The 19,229-nt window shown below is 47.1% G+C and overlaps 1 protein-coding gene across 1 annotated transcript; it reads left to right on the top strand.

Moving 5' to 3' along the window:
- Positions 1-10,165: 10,165 nt before the first annotated feature.
- Positions 10,166-19,177, top strand: LOC309560502 (uncharacterized protein; the record flags this gene model as incomplete). The annotated part of the gene is made up of 5 exons (XM_082264134.1): positions 10,166-10,259; positions 12,074-13,444; positions 15,812-16,588; positions 18,038-18,855; positions 19,133-19,177. The coding sequence occupies 5 exons, from the start codon at positions 10,166-10,168 to the stop codon at positions 19,175-19,177; spliced, it is 3,105 nt and encodes a 1,034-aa protein (XP_082120260.1).
- Between the last annotated feature and the right edge of the window lie 52 nt (positions 19,178-19,229).

Genomic DNA, 19,229 nt, shown 5'->3' with positions numbered 1-19,229 from the left:
GGCCTTGCAGATTGCCGCATGTCTTCCTCCTCCTCCTCAAACCCTGCAAAAGTTCCCGCAGAATCGTCCTCCTCCTCTTCCACCCCTGGATCCTGCTCGGGCCTCTGGGAGCTAGGCATAATGGGGTCAGGATTCTCAGGATAAAGGGGGCCTTGAGAGGCAAGGAAGTCCTCCTCTTCCTCCTGCTGCTCTGCCTCCAGTGCCCTGTCCATAATGCCACGCAGTGTGCTCCAACAAAAACAGTACCGGTAGGGTGTCACTGATGCATGCGCTGTCCCGGCTGACCATCCTTGTGGCCTCCTCAAATGGCGAGAGGACAGCGCATGCATCCTTAATCAAAAGCCACTGCCGTGGTGAAAAGAAGCCCAGGCGCGCAGAGCCAGTGCTGGTGCCGTACTCGCATAGGTATTCATTGAGGGCCCTCTGCTGCATGTACAGGCGCTGTAGCATAGCCAAGGTGGAGTTCCAGCGGGTGGGCATGTCGCAGATGATGAGGCGGTGTACCGGCAGGTGAAACTCGCGCTGCACTTCGGCCAAACGTGCAGTGGCACTGTACAACCGCCTGAAGTGACTGCACACCCTTCTTGCCATCCTTAGCACATCCTGCATTCCCAGGTACGAGTTCAAAAACCGCTGTACCACGAGATTCAGGACATGCGCCAGGCATGGCACATGGGTTAACTTTCCCTGATGAAGGGCGGCCAGGAGGTTTGACCCATTATCAGTAACCACCATCCCTGGCTGCAGCTGGCGTGGTGTCAACCACCTCTGGGCCTGTGCCTGCAGAGCCCCAAGAATCTGAGGGGCAGTGTGCTGCCTGTCCCCTAGACACACAAGCTGCAGCACTGCGTGACACCTTTTGGCCTGAGACATAGAATAGCCCTTTGAACGTTTATGTGGTACCTCATCATATTCAAAGGACCATTCTGCAGAGGAGGGCATGGAGGAGGTAGAGGAGGAGGAGCAGGAGGGGGTAGAAGTGATTGATCTACCCGGATCAGCGACACCACCAGCTGTTTGCAGACGTGGGGGCAACACTGGCTGCAGCACCGAGCCCTGGCTACAATCCCTTCCGCTGGCAAGCAGTGTCACCCAGTGAGCAGTGACAGAAATGTACCGTCCCTGCCCATGTTTGCTTGACCAAGTGTCAGCCGTCAAGTGTATCTTACGGCTGACTGACTTGGCCAGGGACGACACTACATTGCCTTCCACATGTTGGTATAGGGATGGCAGGGCCTTACGGGAAAAGTAATGCCGACTTGGCACCTGCCACTGTGGAACTGCACATTTTGCGAAGTCACGGAAGGGAGCAGACTCTACCAGGTTAAATGGTAATAGTTGCAGAGCCAGTAGTTTAGCCAAACTACTGTTTAGACGCTGGGCATGTGGGTGGCGGGGAGTATACGGTTTTTTTCGTTCCAGCATGTGTGGAATCGAAATTTGGCGTCTAGATGTTACAGCTGGTGGTGTGCTGGAGGTAGATGCGACACTGCCTGCTATATCATCATCCCTGTCAGTGGAGGCTGCCAACAGGTGACGAGTGACTATAGCAGGGCCAGGAACAGACTGATGTGCAGGTGGAGCAGGTGGAGCATGAGGAGGAGTGCGAGGAGGACTAGGAGGCCTACTGACCAATCTTTGGCCCTTTTGTGGGTTCTTTAAATGCTCCTGCCAACGGGCCGAGTGGTGGGTTGTCAAATGCCTGTTTAGGCAGTTTGTACCCAGGTGGTTGACATTTCTGCCACGTTTTATACCCTTCTTACAAATCTTGCAGATCGCAACTGTTTTGTCTGCATGGGATGTCTCAAAAAAGTCCCAGCAAGATGAGGTGTGTATAGCGGCCCGGGAGACAACAGGTGCGGCCTTAGATGGAGCGGGCCGTCTGCTCTCCCCTCTTGCTTGCTCTGCCTCCTCCTCAACCTCAGACCCAACATCTGACTCCATCAAAGACTGAGCATCAGGCCTGGCCTGGGAGACAACAGGTGCGGCCTTAGATGGAGCGGGCCGTCTACTCTCCCCTCTTGTTTGCTCTGCTTCCTCCTCAACCTCAGACCCAACATCTGACTCCATCAAAGACTGAGCATCAGGCCTGGCCCGGGAGACAACAGGTGTGGCCTTAGATGGAGCGGGCCGTCTGCTCTCCCCTCTTGCTTGCTCTGCCTCCTCCTCAACCTCAGACCCAACATCTGACTCCATCAAAGACTGAGCATCAGGCCTGGCCCGGGAGACAACAGGTGCGGCCTTAGATGGAGCGGGCCGTCTGCTCTCCCCTCTTGTTTGCTCTGCCTCCTCCTCAAACTCAGACCCAACATCAGACTCCATAAAGGACTGAGCATCAGGCTGGAGTAGATGGCCGACACTGTGGTCAAACAGCTCAGCTGACTCCTCTGTCATGTCTGAAGTTGGGTCTAAGGGAGGACGTGAGGTGGACATGGACTTATCTGTATTTGTTCTGCCAACTGCAGAAGACTGACCACTTTTCTCTGCCTGGGTCACTGTAGTTGCAGATGATGCCGATGATGAGGGTTTGGTCATATAGTCCACCACCTCCTGTACATACTGTGGACGTATAGCTTGGCCACTGCCAGAGAACAATCCAAATGGTGGCCTGGCTGAGGACTGACCACCACGTCCACCCCTGCCTCTAGACACCCTAGAAGCTGTGCCCCTTTCCGCAGCAGGGCCACGTATGCCTTTTCTTGGTCTACCAGGCATATTTGTCCCTGAGGCGTTGGCAACTGTGTGCGGTGAAAAACGCACACTGCTATGCGACCCACAGTTGTCGCTGGATACAGCACAGCAGATGTGTCATGCACAGTAGCAAAGCCTTTTGCACAGTGGACCTAACGCTTTGAACAACAGGCGTTAAGTTGTCACTGATGAGTTGGCAACTGTGTGCGGTGAAAAACGCACACTGCTATGCGACCCACAGTTGTCGCTGGATACAGCACAGCAGATGCGTGTCACGCACAGTTGCAAAGGCTTTTGCACAGTGGACCTAACGCTTTGAACAACAGGCGTTAGGTTGTCACTGATGCGTTGTCAACTGTGTGCGGTGAAAAACGCACACTGCTATGCGACCTACAGTTGTCGCTGGATACAGCACAGCATATGCGTGTCACGCACAGTTGCAAAGGCTTTTGCACAGTGGACCTAACGCTTTGAACAACAGGCGTTATGTTGTCACTGATGCGTTGTCAACTGTGTGCGGTGAAAAACGCACACTGCTATGCGACCCACAGTTGTCGCTGGATACAGCACAGCAGATGCGTGTCACGCACAGTTGCAAAGGCTTTTGCACAGTGGACCTAACGCTTTGAACAACAGGCGTTAGGTTGTCACTGATGCGTTGGCAACTGTGTGCGGTGAAAAACGCACACTGCTATGCGACCCACAGTTGTCGCTGGATACAGCACAGCAGATGCGTGTCACGCACAGTTGCAAAGGCTTTTGTACAGTGCACCTAACGCTTTGAACAACAGGCGTTAAGTTGTCACTGTATTTTGCTGCCTAGCAAGCACGTACACCTGCTGTGATACAGCAGCACTGTGCCACGTGCTCACTAAACAGAACCCTCACACTTTCCCTACAGAAACTCAATTATTAAATATAACTAATATAGTACAAAATTCCCTAACTACACTAGATATCCCTTTCCACTAAATAGAAAGCTCCATACAGCAGAAGACTGACACTGTCCCTTAAGTTTTTTTTTTTTTGTAACTCTAAGAACCAGCACGATCGCTGTATCTAACTACACTGGCTGTAAGCTAAATACAATTATGCTATATGGAGCTTTAGAACCACTCGATATGTAGGAAATGTAGTGTAGCAAAGCAGGAGTCAGAGAACTGCTTCAACTCTCTTCAACAGGATCTGGATAACTGTGCTAGGGGTTAGGCGGGGCCATCTTATATGGTGTGGGGCGTATTCACTCCTGATTGGCCTCTGGTCCCCGTAGTCACTCCAATCACGTTCCTAGGAGACTCCAGCTCCCTCATTGGCTTTTGCAGACGTTTCTGGGCCAATCACGGGCTTTTAAAGACCAGTTCCTGTCCCAGTGCATTTTGGGCGGTTCTGGTGGCCGAATACCGAACTTTTGCCGCAAAAAGTTTGATATTCGGCCGAATATCGAACATCCAATGTTCTGGTCGAACCGATGGTTGACCCGAACCGTTCGATCATCCCTAATTATAATGAGTTCTTTTTAATTGATTAATTTCTTTTTAACAACATATACCAATCATAGTGAATACAGACTAAAATAGGGAATATATATATTTATTCACAAGACATGTATTCACAATAAATAGTTAGATGTGGGTGACACAAAAATATAATCTCACATAAAATACAAACTTAACAGTCGTTGACAGTGTCCTCTGCAGAGCTTCCACCTCTGGAGACAGGATTGGATTGGCTTAAAAAAAGGTGGGTATACTGATTTCTTCTTAACTGGGCTATATAGGTTAGTGTTAGATTATTGAGGTCTGTAGATGTGGAGATTTAAGTGTTAGGCTGGACTTCTACTCTAAAACGCAATTGCACTTACATTACCATAGATTCATAAAAGTACGTGTACCACTCCAAACTCGGCGTGCGGGTCGGCTGTAAAAAAAGTCACTGGCTATTCTTGCTTGACGTACATTTCACCCCTTCCACTTGGCGTCTTTAGGAGTTTTCCACATGAAATATATGCTGACTTGAGTCTGGACACTATATTGGAAGAGTAAAGGGGAAACCCCATACCCACATTCAGCACCTGTTCGATTGGGAAAGCCATATATTGGTGCCTGGAGATTATATTGAAAGAAGTGGAGGAGGAGTGAAGGAGAGACCACACACTGGTACACTATTAGTACCTGATTACATCTACTGGTGAGTAGGGGAGCAAAGGAGGGGAGCACGTCTTTGTGACACCTCACTGGAACAAGATTTACTGTTTTTTATACTGTTTTTTTATTTTTTTTACTGTATTTTGTTTTTTATATTGTTTTTGTTTTTATTGGTTGAGCCAGATGGACTTGTGCCATTTTTTTCTTTTTATCCAAAAAACTTTTATTGAGGTAAAAAAGACAAGTACAGTAAAAGTAATACATTGCCATCCATCAATATCCTGTACAAGTTACATAACAAGAGTAACCATATAAAAAGTTGTCATTGGACATGTAAACATCATAATACTAGTGGTCACCATAGAAAGCAGTGTATTCTCTATAAAGACGTTGCTACTCCTATGAACTGACACCCTCAAAACATTCATCTGAACCACATATAACTCAGAGAGATATGCTAGGAGGGGTATTGTTGTTAGAGAGATACCCGTCACCCCAAAGGGATCATACTGTGACCGAGTACCTCTGAAATGTGCTGTGAGGGGAGCAGGCTTGCCACAGCTCGTCTCCCTGTCCAAGCTTAAATTTGGCCCAAACCAATATTATACTGTAGCTCCGAGAGATCCTGATATAGGCAGACAACCTTGTAAGGAGGGTTACTACTGAACCAATGATAACCGGAATGATGGGAGTAGTCATGAGGGGCTGGGACGGAAGAGGGAGAAAGCAGGGGGGGGGAGGGGTCACTACCACTAGAGGAGTTAGACCGTACAAGAACCATTGCCATGTCAGGCTATTAAAAGAGAGCCTGAGGGGTTCAAGTCAAACTTACACCAACCATTAATCAATATCAGAGGTTACATTGAGCCAGGTGTCCCATTTCTTATGGAACATTTTGGCCCTTCTGTCCTTATAAGCTAGCATTCTTTCCATTTCACATTGGGAATACACTCTCTTTTTGACTTCTGAAAGGCTAGGGATTGTGAGAGTTTGCCAGTGTGTGGCTATAGCTATTCTGGTGGCAAACAAGATGTGTGCGACCACAGTTCTACTGTAGGGAGGGAGATCGTCTATACCTATGCTCAATAGAGCCAGTGCTGGGTTCAAGGTGCATGGTTTCCCAGTTATGAGTGAAATCAAAGAGAAGACTTCCCGCCAAAGCGGTTGGACCTTCGAGCAGGCCCAGAGAACATGGAGTAGATTCCCTCTTTCCTGACATTCTCGCCAACATAGAGGTGAAATACTTGAGTCCATCACATGTAATCTGGAGTGGGTCATATAGTACCTGTGTAGTATCTTTTGAGCTGAGTTGTCCCAATGATCAACACATGTAGAAGCATAAGCATTAATCTTGAGGGCGGTCAACCATTGGGCTATGTGAAACACTTGGCCTAAATCTTGTTCCCATTTTAGCATGGGCTGGGATTTGCGAGAGATTGTGTGCTGATGAAAGATTTTATAAAAAAAGGGAGATGCCTTTGAATTTGTGATCCAGGTTATTAAGGAGGTATTTCCATATTGGAAGTGGCATGCAGAAAGAGGGGAAAGGATTGGACTTTTTAAAGGAATTTATCTGGTGAAGGGTAAAACTGTCCAGCACGCTGGGCTGCGGGATAGTGACCGAAGGAAAGTTTATCCCTTGCTTCTTCCAGAGGGTTACGGATATCCCCAGAATCAGAAAGGGGTAAACTGCTAAGGGAATGGAGAGCGACTTGCACCTCATGTCCCCAAATTTGCACTTGAAAAATCTCTTCCATGCTGTAATGGTAGCTGCAATGGTCGGGAATAGGGGGAATTTAACTGTGTGACTTTTGGGTATACAGACAGGTAGGGCTGAGCATTTTGTTTTATTAACCTTATACATGGAGACCTTACTGAAGGTGTCTAATAATTGTTGGACTGCAACTAGGGATACCGCCGGGTTTGATAAGGTAAGTATGATATCATCCGCAAATAGTCCCAATTTGTGCTGAGTGACCTAATAGCTTCAATAGCCAGGGAGAATAGGACAGGTGACAGTGGGCACCCCTGACGGGTCCCATTGGTGAGACTAAAGCTTTGCGAAAGCAGACCATCTGTATATACTCTGGCCGACGGTGTGGAATATAATGCCATGATGGCCAAGTAAATATTGCCCTGGAACCCAAATTTTGCAAGAGTGGCAGATAGATACCTCCAGTGGACTCTGTCAAACGCTTTTTCGGTGTCAAGCGCCAACAGCACTGATGGGGTATGATGAAGCTCTATGTACGAAAGGAGATTGACGATACGCCTAGTACCATCAGGTTCCTGCCTACCTTTGACAAAGCCCACTTGGTCTAATCCTATAAGTGACAGAGTAATCTGGAGCAGTCTATTAGCCAGCACTTTAGCATACATTTTTATGTCAACATTTAGAAGGGAAATGGGTCTAAAGTTCTGGGGTGAGTCCGGAGTTTTGCCTGGTTTGGGGATTGTGATTATCACCGCTTCCAGCATTTCCTTAGGGAATGCACCAGTGGAAAAGGCGGCGTTGAAAACTCTGGATAGATGGGGGGGCTAAAAGGTGGGGGAATGTTTTGTAGTACTCCGCGGAAAAGCCGTCAATCCCTGGGGATTTGTGGAGAGGTAGAGATTTTATCACTGAAATTATTTCTTCTTGGGATATCGGGGCAATAATCACCTGAAGCGTGGAGGTGTCCAAACCTGGGAGGTTCAGCGTGTCAAGGAATTGCTGAATGGCTGATGGGGAGGGTTCATTGGAAGGGTCAGATTCAGCAAGGTTGTAGAGGGATGCATAGTAGTCCCTAAACACTGCTGCAATATCATTGGGATTGCTAACGACTGCATTCGTCCGGTGGTGTTTGATATGGTGTTTTCGTGCCTTAATACGTCTCTGCTTAAGCTGGGAAGCTAGTAGCTTCCCCGCTTTATTGCTATTAGAGTACCACGACACCCGCAACCGTTTGTAGTGAAAGTCATAGTCAGCTACCAATGTTCTTTTAAGTTCTAACCTCAAAGCGGTGAGTTTGTTGAGAATCTCTGCGCTCCCTGCAGGGGATTGTTTGTGCTGGCATTCTAGGTTAGTGATTTCCTCCTGCAGTGATTGAATATGCTGAGTTTTTTTCTTTTTATCCCTAGCTGCTTGTTGAATGAGAAGACCCCTAGCCACAGCCTTGTGAGCGCACCAGACTGTAGTAGGAGAACAAGAGCCGTCATTATTGATGTCAAAGTAGTCTGTTACCTTCTTATTTAGTTCTTCACTATATTGTGGGTCGGACAGAATGTACGTGTTGTTACGCAAGAGGGGTCTGTGTACCATACTGGTGTGAACCTCCATTTCTATGGTGATTGGGGCATGGTCAGACCATGTGATGGAGTGGATATGGGCCTTAGTTATTTTTTGGAGAGTACATTTATCTGTCAGGAAAAAAATCTATTCTAGAATAACTACCATGTACCCCTGAGTAATATGAGTAGTGTTTTTCAGTGGAGTGGAGACATCTCCAGGGGTCATACAGGCCCTCTCCATAACAGAAAGGACCTATATTCGGCCTGCGTCTCCTCCCCACTGAAGAATAATCAATGTCAGAATACATAACAGCATTAAAACCCCCACAAACAATCAGAGAGCCCTTCTTGTTACTATTGTAACATTTTCTTAATGAATTTAACTGGCTTTTTGTTGGTGCATATATGTTCAGCGAGGTATAGGGAGACCCAGTTATCTCAGCTACCAACAGAACATATCTGCCCATCTCATCATACTGTTCGCTGATTAATTTGAAAGACACTGTGTCCCTTATCGCAATTAAAGTTCCATTGCATTTAATTTGGTTGCACGCTGCGAATACATACGGAAATTTTGGGTGTGAGAATTTAGGTGCGTTGTCCTTGCAGAAGTGAGTCTCTTGAATGCAGATGATATCGCAGCCAGTGTCCAGGGCAGTTTTCCAAAGATTTCTCCTCTTTGCTGGGTGGTTCAGGCCTCTGACCTTGAAAGACATCAGCTTAAGTGACATGACAATGATCCGAAGTGCTTTGGCTCCCTCTAGTGGTAGGAATAAGGAATAAGGGAAGGAAAGACAGGGTAAAAGTCAATGGCTCACAGTTAACAAGGCCATAACAACCGGCCAACAATGCTGGTAATATTGCTGCAGGGTTTGCATCTGTAGAATGGTCAAACGTGTTTATCAGAATGTGAGCAATCTCGCAATTAACTGTGGGGTGTGGAAAACTTGAGCCGCGCCCGGGTCCAAGGGCTTCAGCCGCCTTTAAATTGCAAGAAAAGGAGCAGTAATATACTCATTCCATATGTAAGTATTAACCAGGTGAAGGTACGGATCAGGTACATCAGGCCGGTCTACTGGTACCAGATCTGCCTCCAGATCTGGGAGCCGTGATCTTGGGACTTTCATCCCGTGGGAGTAGGCCCCATTGCCCCAGTAATTCAAGACCTCTGGCTAGGGAGTTGATCGTGTGAGAAGCATTATTCACGGTGACTGACAGTTTTGCAGGGAATCCCAACTTGTACAGAATTTTGTGATTCCTCAGGATTTTAGCTATGGAAATCAGGTTGTTGCGAGCAGCAAGCGTTGCGTGAGAGAGATCAGTATAGAGCGCGATTCCTGCATACGGGTCAGGAAGAGATGCGTTTTGCCTGGAGAATCTCTTAAGCTGGTCTTTGATATGGTAGAAATGGATAGCTATCACATCTCTGGGTACTGAATCAGGGATGTGGGCTGGTTTTGGTAGCCTGTGGGCCCTGTCAATGATCACATATGCTGCTGTGAGGCCTGTCAGGGTTTTTAACATTAGTTGCTGCAGATAAGGTGTGAGGTCTGCTGGTTTCACAGTTTCTGGCACCCCCCTGAACTTAATATTGTTTCTGCGGGATCTGTCTTCTATATCCGCCACTTTAGGTTTGAGCTGCTTAAGCTCATCTCCTAGCTCAAAATGGACATCAACCAGCTCATAATGCGCTCCTGTAAATTCATCCATTTTTTTTTTTTTCAACAAAATCCACTCTGTCCTCAATTATGGATAACTTCTTATTAGTAGATTTCATAAAGGTTTCTATGTCTTTTTGGAGGGCCCCCTTAATGTCTGTAGCATATCTTTCATGGTGCTATCCGTAATAGTTTGCCCTGTAGTGTGGAAGGCATCCAATTTTAGGCCGCATTCATTAGTGTCCTCCATCTCCTCACTAACAGAATCATTAGGGTTAACAGACTCGTGGGGCCCAGAGAGTCGAGTCTCATCTTCTGCTTAACTGGGCTTGCAGAAGGGGAGGATGGCGGTGGATGCTGTGCATCGTCAGACTCACCCCCAGCTGGCCCTGATGGGGACGGATGATTGCCGCTGGGTCTTTAAAGAGACATGCTGTTGTTCCGGACACTGACGCCATCTTGCCTAATGCGGCCCGCCACTGGAGAAAAGAATTCGGTCAGTTTTTTTGGTTTCTCCCTCTCCTTGCGCTTCCCCGCCGTAGCCATGGGGTTCCACTTGTGTATGTGAGGCTGTGAGGCTAAAAGCCACTGATTATAGCTGTGTGGAACCCGAAATGCAGAGCAGAAGGATCACGCTTCCATCCGCTCCGGCTGCCGGATCCGCCCCCTCTTGTGCCTTTTTTTCAACCTGACTAATTATGTAACTATGTAAGATTCACCAATACATAAAGACACTTTATTCAATAAGCATGGAACGCTTCATCATTTTTTGAGCACTAATAATATTGTAGTATTGCTTCATAGGAGTTTATAAGAGTGGTTTATTATCAGGTTTAATGAATTACTGTTTAACACAGGGGCAGTGCTGTCATTTTTTTTTTTTTCAAATTGATATTATTTTCAATGTTTTACGTACCATAAGATATGATATGCACTAATCCCCACTGGTGAGACATATAAAGTGTGTGATGCCTTATAGGCATGGTCATCAATGACACTACCATCCATTGTGTTTTCTTCTGCATTGCGCTGTGAAGAGACTTCATGATTGGAGAAGGGGGCTTTGGTAGGTCATGCGACCAAGCTTATTACACATTTGTAAAGCACACTGCTGTACATTTTAAATAAAAACTGACTGGTGGGTAAGTATTTCAAACTGGGGATCGGCTGTTTTTCACACACCCTCATTTATCCCATCTTGTTTTTCAATTGACAGGGATGGAGACACTGTGCAGTGCTCGCCAGTTCTCATATAAAGTCCCAAATTGCCCATTTCTTGTATCCTACTAGGGATGGAGACGCTTGCTTTACAGGCGGGTGTCTCACTCAAAGTCCTCATTTGCCTATAACATCTTTACTAAAGGGATGGGGGTGTGTGTCTCCCAGCTGATCACATTTAGTTTGCACCCCATGGCTTTTTTGTGCAGCCATGCGTTTTTCGTTGCCAGTCGTGGATTGGAGCAGGTGGGGGAGGATTGGGCGGTCTCCAATCCCATCTGTTTCCAATCCACCTATTAGCAAGCATGTTCTTCCCTTTGTGAAGACACTTGGACACTCAGGTTGAGTAGTGTTATTTAGTGTTAGGTTCTGCAAGAACGCAGGATGCCTTGTCGCTGGCCTTGCAGCTTCCGCATGCATTTGCAAATATGTGTTAACTAAACTCCTGCTTTTAACTTATTTGTTAGACAGGTTTATTTTGGTTTGTTAGCAGACTGGTGGGTAAGTATTTCAAACTGGGGATCAGCTGTTTTTCACACACCCTAATTTATCCCATCTTGTTTTTCAATTGACAGGGATGGAGACACTGTGCAGTGCTCGCCAGTTCTCATATAAAGTCCCAAATTGCCCATTTCTTGTACATTTTAAATATGCAGTATTATTTTTATTTTTTTTAATGCAGTGGTATGGTGCAGTAAAGACAAGCAACATCATAATATACTGTATGGACCCTTCATATAATATAGTCAATTTTCAGTCACATTGAATACCCAACCATGTACAACATTTAAATAAAAGAAAAAAAATGTTTGCATGCAACAGATTAAAGAGAGCACCGGATCACTTTATTCACTGTGAGCAGTCATTAGCTAAATGCAAAGTCTCTACCTCTGTACAATAGGATCCCCTCTGTATGAATGAGCAGACACACCTCTATATACAGAACATTGAATAGGACATTTACTAAACACTGGATCTTTCTGGTGCTGTAAATGTTTTGGGAATGTCACATTTACTGACAAATAAATATGTGTTTAGCTGTACACTGGTATATTCACAAGATATAAACTAACATCAATTATTTTGTTTCAGCTTCCCCTGCAACTGCAGCTTCAACTACTACTGCAGCACCATCTACCACTACAGCCCCAACAACTACAGCTACACCAACTACAACTGGGGCTCCAACCACTACAGCTACACCATCTACCACTACAGCCCCAACAACTACAGCTACACCAACTACAACTGGGGCTCCAACCACTAGAGTAGCCCTAACTACCGCAGCAGCCCCAACTACTACAGCAGAGTCAACTGCAGCTCAAGCAGCTACAACAGCACCAACTACCACTGCAGTCCCAACTACTACAGCAGCTGCAACTACAAATACAGCTCCAACTACTACAGCAGCACCAACAACAACAGCTGCACCAACTACAACTGGGACTACAATAGCACTGACTAGTACCGCAGCAATCCTAACTACTACATTGGCACCAACTACCACTGCAGTCTCAACTACTACAGTAGAATCAACTACTTCAGCAGCCCTAACTAATACAGCTACACCAACTACAACTGGGACTCCAACTACTACAATAGCACCCACTAGTACAGCAGCTCCAACTACTACAGTAGCATCAACTACCACAGAAACCCTAACTACTACAGCGGCACCAACTGCTATAGTAGCCCTAACTACCACAGAAGCCTTAGCTACCACATCAGCACCAATCACCACTTCAGTCCCAACTAATACAGCAGCTGCAACTATTACAACAGCAGCTTCCACTACCACTGCAGCACCAACTATGACTGCAGCTCCAACTACTACAGTAGCCCTAGCTACCACAGAAGCCTTAACTACCACAGTAGCCCCAACTACTACAACAGAATCAACTACCACTGCAGCTACAACAGCACTAACTACCACTGAAGTCCAAACTACTACAGCAGCTGCAACTACTACTACAGCAGCTCCTACTACCACTACAGCCCCAACTACTACAGCAGCACCAACTACCACTGCAACTTTAACAATTACAGCTACACAAACTACCACAACAGCCCCAAGAACTACAGCTACACCAACTACAACTGGAGCTCCAACTACTACAGGAGCACCAACTACCACAGTAGCCCTAGCTACCACAGAAGCCTTAACTACCACAGCAGCCCCAACTACTACAGCAGCTGCAACTACTACTACATTAGCTCCTACTACCACTACAGCCCCAACTACTTTAGCAGCACCAACTACCACTGCAGCTCCAACTACTACAGCAGCACCAACTACCACTGCATCCCCAACTACTACAGCAGCACCAACTACCACTGCAGCTCCAACTACTACAGCAGCACCAACTACTACTGCAGCTCCAACTACAACAGCTACACCATCTACCGCTGCATCTCCAACTACTACAGCAGCACCAACTACCACTGCAGCTCCAACTACAACAGATACACCATCTACCGCTGAATCTCTAACAATTACAGCTACAACTACCGCTACAGACCCAACAACTACAGCTACAACAACTACAACTGGGGCTCCAACTACTACAGGAGCACCAACTACCACAGTAGCTCTAACAACCACAGAAGCCTTAACTACCACAGCAGGCCCAACTACTACAGCAACCCTAACTACTACATTGGCACCATCCATCACTGCAGTCTCATCTACTATAGTAGAATCAACTACCACTGCATTTCCAACAACTACAGCAGCCTCAACAACTACAGATACACCAACAACAACAACTGGGGGTGCAACTACTACAATAGCACCCACTAGTACTGCAGCTCTAACTACTACAGTAGCATCAACTACCACAGCAGCCCTAACTACTATAGCGGCAACAACTACCACTCCACTCCCAACTACTACAGAGGCCTTAGCTACCACAGAGGCCTTAGCTACCACATCAGCACCAACCACCACTGCAGTCCCAATGACTACAGTAGCTGCAACTACTACTACAGCAGCTCCCACTACCACTGCAGCACCAACTACAACAGCAGCCCTAACTACTGCAGTGGCACCAACTACCACTTCAGTCTCAACTACTACATTAGAATCAACTACCACTGCATTTCCAACAACTACAGCAGCATCAACTACCACAGCAGCCCTAACTATTACAGCTACACCAAGTACAACTGGGACTCCAACTACTACAATAGCACCCACCAGTACTGCAGCTCCAACTACTACAGTAGCATCAACTACCACAGCAGCCCTAACTACCACAGAAGCCTTAGGTACCACATCAGCACCAGCCACCACTGCAGTCTCAGTTACTACAACATCTGCAACTATTACTACAGCAGCTCTCACTGCCACTGCAGCCCCAACTACTACAGCAGCGCCATCTACCACTGCAGCCCCAACTACTACAGCAGCGCCATCTACCACTGCAGCTCCAACTACTTCAGCAGCACCAACTACCACAACAGCCCCAACAACTACAATAACTACAACTGGGGCTCCAACTACTACAAGAGCCCCAAACAACACAGTACCCCTAACTACCACAGAAGCCTTAACTACTACAGCGGAATCGACTATCACTGCAGCTCAAGCAGCTACAACAGCACCAATAACCACTGCAGTTCCAACTACTACAGCAGCTGAAACTACAACTGGGACTACAATAGCACCCACTAGTTCTGCAGCCACAACTACTACAGCAGCACCAACTATCACAGCAAACCTAACTTCTACAGTGGCAACAACTACCACTGCAGTTTCAACAACTACAGCTACACCAAGTACAACTGGGGCTACAACTACTACAGGAGAACCAACAACAACAGTAGCCCTAACTATCACAGAAGCCTTAACTACCACAGCAGCCCCAACTACTACAGCAGAATCAACTACCACTGCAGTTCAAGCAGCTACACCAGCACCAACTACCACTGCAGTCCCAACTACTACAGCAGACTCAACTACAGCTCCAACTACTACAGCAGCACCAACTACAACTGGGACTAAAATAGCACCCACTAGTACTGCAGAAACCCTACCTACTACTGTGGCACCGACTACCACTGCAGTCTCAACTACAGTAGAATCAACTACCACAGCAGCCCTAACTACTACAGCTACACCAACTACAATTGGGACTCCAACTACTACAATAGCACCCGCTAGTACTGCGGCTCCAACTAGTACAGTAGCATTAACTACCACAGCAGCCCTAACTTCTACAGCGGCACCAACTACCACTACACTCCCAACTACTACAGTAGTCCTAACTACCACAGAAGCTTTAGCTACCACATCAGCACCAACCACCAATTCAGTCCCAGCTACTACAGCTGCTGCAACAATTACAACAGCAGCTCCCACTACCACTGCAACTCCAACTACTACAGCAGCACCAACTATCACTGCAGCTCCAACTACTACAGCAGCACCAACTACCACAGTAGCCCTAATTACCACAGAATCCTTAACTACCACAGAGGCACCAACCTCCACTGCAGTCTTTACTACTACAGCAGAATTAACTACCATTGCAGTCCCAACTGCTTCAGAAGCTGCTATTACTACTACTACAGCAACACCCACTACCACTGCAGAGCAAACTACTACAGCATCACCAACTACCACAGCACCCTTAACTACTACAGTGTCAATAATTGCAACTGCAGTACCATTAACTACAGGAACACCAACCACCACAGCAGGTCAAACTACTCAATCTGTGGCCCCAACTACTACAGCAGCACTCACTACTACTGCAGTCCCACCAACTACAGCAGCACCAACTACCACAGCTACCCTAACAACTACATCAGCACCAACTACCAGAGCAGCTCCAACAACTACATCTGTGGCTCCAACTACTACAGCAGCACCCACTATTATAGCAATCCAAACTACTACAGCAGCACTAACTACAACAGCAGCTCCAACAACTACATCTGTGGCTCCAACTACTACAGCAGCATCCACTACTACTAAAGTCCCAACTACTACAGCTGCACCAACTACCATAGTTGCCCTAACAACTACAACGGCACCCACTACCACTGCAGTCCTAACAACTACAGCTACACCAACCACAGCTGGGGCTCCAACTACTACAATAACACCAACTACCACAGCAACCCCAACAACTACAGCAACACCAACTACCACAGCAACCCCAACAACCACAGCAACACCAACTACCACAGCAACCCCAACCATTACAGCAACACCAACTACCACAGCAACCCCAACAACTATAGCAAGACCTACTACCACAGCAACCCCAACAACTACAGCAACACCAACTACCACAGCAACCCCAACAACTACAGCAACACCAACTACCACAGCAACCCCAACAACTACAGCAACACCAACTACCACAGCAACCCCAACCATTACAGCAACACCAACTACCACAGCAACCCCAACAACTACAGCAACACCAACTACCACAGCAACCCCAACAACTACAGCAACACCAAATACCAAAGCAACCCCAACCATTACAGCAACACCAACTACCACAGCAACCCCAACAACTACAGCAACACCAAATACCACAGCAATCCCAACAACTACAGCAACACCAACTACCACAGCAACCTCAACATCCACTAGTATCGCAGCTCCAACTACTACAGGAGCACCAACTACCACAGTAGCCCTAATAACCACAGAATCCTTAACTACCACAGAGGCACCAACCTCCACTGCAGTCCCTACTACTACAGCAGAATTAACTACCACTGCAGTCCCAACTACTTCAGAAGCTGCTATTACTACTACTACGGCAACACCCACTACCACTGCAGCGCAAACTACTACAGCATCACCAACTACCACAGGAGCCCTAACTACTACAGTGTCAATAATTGCAACTGCAGAACCAACAACTACAGGAACACCAACCATCACAGCAGATCAAACTACTAAATCTGTGGCTCCATCTACTACAGCAGCACTCACTACTACTGCAGTCCCACCAACTACAGCTGCACCAACTTCCACAGCTACCCTAACAACTACAGCAGCACCCACTACTACAGTGGCTCCAACTACTACAGCAGCACCCACTACTAGAGCATTCCCAAATACTACAGCAACACCAACTACGACAGCAGTCCCAACAACTACATCTGTGGCTTCAACTACTACAGCAGCACCCACTACTACAGCAATCCAAAATACTACAGCAGCACTAACTACAAAAGCAGCTCCAACAACTACATCTGTGGCTCCAACTACTACAGCAGCATCCACTACTACTGCAATCCCAACTACTACAGCTGCACCAACTACCATAGTTGCCCTAACAACTACAATGGCACCCACTACCACTGCAGTCCTAACAACTACAGCTACACCAACCACAGCTGAGGCTTCAACTACTACAATAACACCAACTACTACAGCAACCCCAACAACTACAGCAACGCCAGCAACCCCAACAACTACAGCAACACCAACTACCAGAGCAACCCCAACAACTACAGCAACACCAATGACCACAGCAACCCCAACAACTATAGCAACACCAACTACCACAGCAACCCCAACAACTACAGCAACACCAACTACCACAGCAACCCCAACAACTACAGCAATGCCAACTACCACAGCAACCTCAACATCTACTAGTATCGCAGCTCCAACTACTACAGGAGCACCAACTACCACAGTAGCCCTGATAACCACAGAACCTTTAACTGCAACAGAGGCACCAACCTCTACTGCAGTCCCTACTACTACAGCAGAATTAACTACCACTGCAGTCCCAACTACTTCAGAAGCTGCTATTACTACTACTACGGCAACACCCACTACCACTGCAGCGCAAACTAATACAGCAACACCAACTACCACAGGAGCCCTAACTACTACACTGTCAATAATTGCAACTGCAGTACCAACAACTATAGGAACACCAACCATCACAGCAGATCAAACTACTAAATCCGTGGCTCCAACTACTACAGCAGCACTCACTACTACTGTAGCCCCACCAACTACAGCAGCACCAACTTCCACAACTACCCTAACAACTACAGCAGCACCAACTACCACAGCAGCTCCAACAACTACATCTGTGAATCCAACTACTTCAGCATCACCCACTACTACAGCAATCCCAACTACTACAGCAGCACCAACTACCACAGCAGTCCCAACAACTACATCTGTGGATCCAACTACTACAGCAGCACCCACTACTACAGCAATCCAAACTACTACAGCAGCACTAACTACAACAGCAGCTCCAACAACTACATCTGTGGCTCCAACTACTACAGCAGCATCCACTACTACTGCAATCCCAACTTCTACAGCTGCACCAACTACCATAGTTGCCCTAACAACTACAATGGCACCCACTACCACTGCAGTCCTAACAACTACAGCTACACCAACCACAGCCGAGGCTCCAACTTCTTCAATAATACCAACTACCACAGCTACCCCAGCAACTACAGCAACGCCAACTACCACAGAAACCCCAACAACTACAGCAACGCCAACTACCACAGCAACCCCAACAACTACAGCAACACCTACTACCACCGCAACCCCAACAACTACAGCAACACCTACTACCACAGCAACCCCACCAACTACAGCAACGCCAACTACCACAGCAACCCCAACAACTACAGCAACGCCAACTACCACAGCAACCCCAACAACTACAGCAACGCCAACTACCACAGCAACCCCAACAACTACAGCAACACCTACTACCACAGCAACCCCAACAACTACAGCAACACCTACTACCACAGCAACCCCAACTACTACAGCAACACCAACTACCACAGAAACCCCAACAACTACAGCAACAAAGACTACCACAGCAACCCAAACAACTACAGCAACGCCAACTACCACAGCAACCCCAACAACTACAGCAACACCAAATACCACAGCAACCCCAACAACTACAGCAACACCAACTACCACAGCAACCCCAACAACTACAATAACAACAACTACCACAGCAATTCCAACAACTACAGCAACACCAACTACTATAGCAACCCCAACAACTAAAGCAACACCAACTACCACAGCAACCCCAATATCCACTAGTATCGCAGCTCCAACTACTACAGGAGCACCAACTACCACAGTAGCCCTAATTACCACAGAATCCTTAACTACCACAGAGGCACCAACCTCCACTGCAGTCCCTACTACTACAGCAGAATTAACTACCACTGCAGTCCCAACTGCTTCAGAAGCTGCTATTACTACTACTATAGC

This window comes from Pelophylax lessonae (genome assembly GCF_965119305.1).
Source record: "Pelophylax lessonae genome assembly, chromosome: 7".
Taxonomy (NCBI): domain Eukaryota; kingdom Metazoa; phylum Chordata; class Amphibia; order Anura; family Ranidae; genus Pelophylax; species Pelophylax lessonae.
This window is presented reverse-complemented; position numbering and strand designations above follow the sequence as displayed.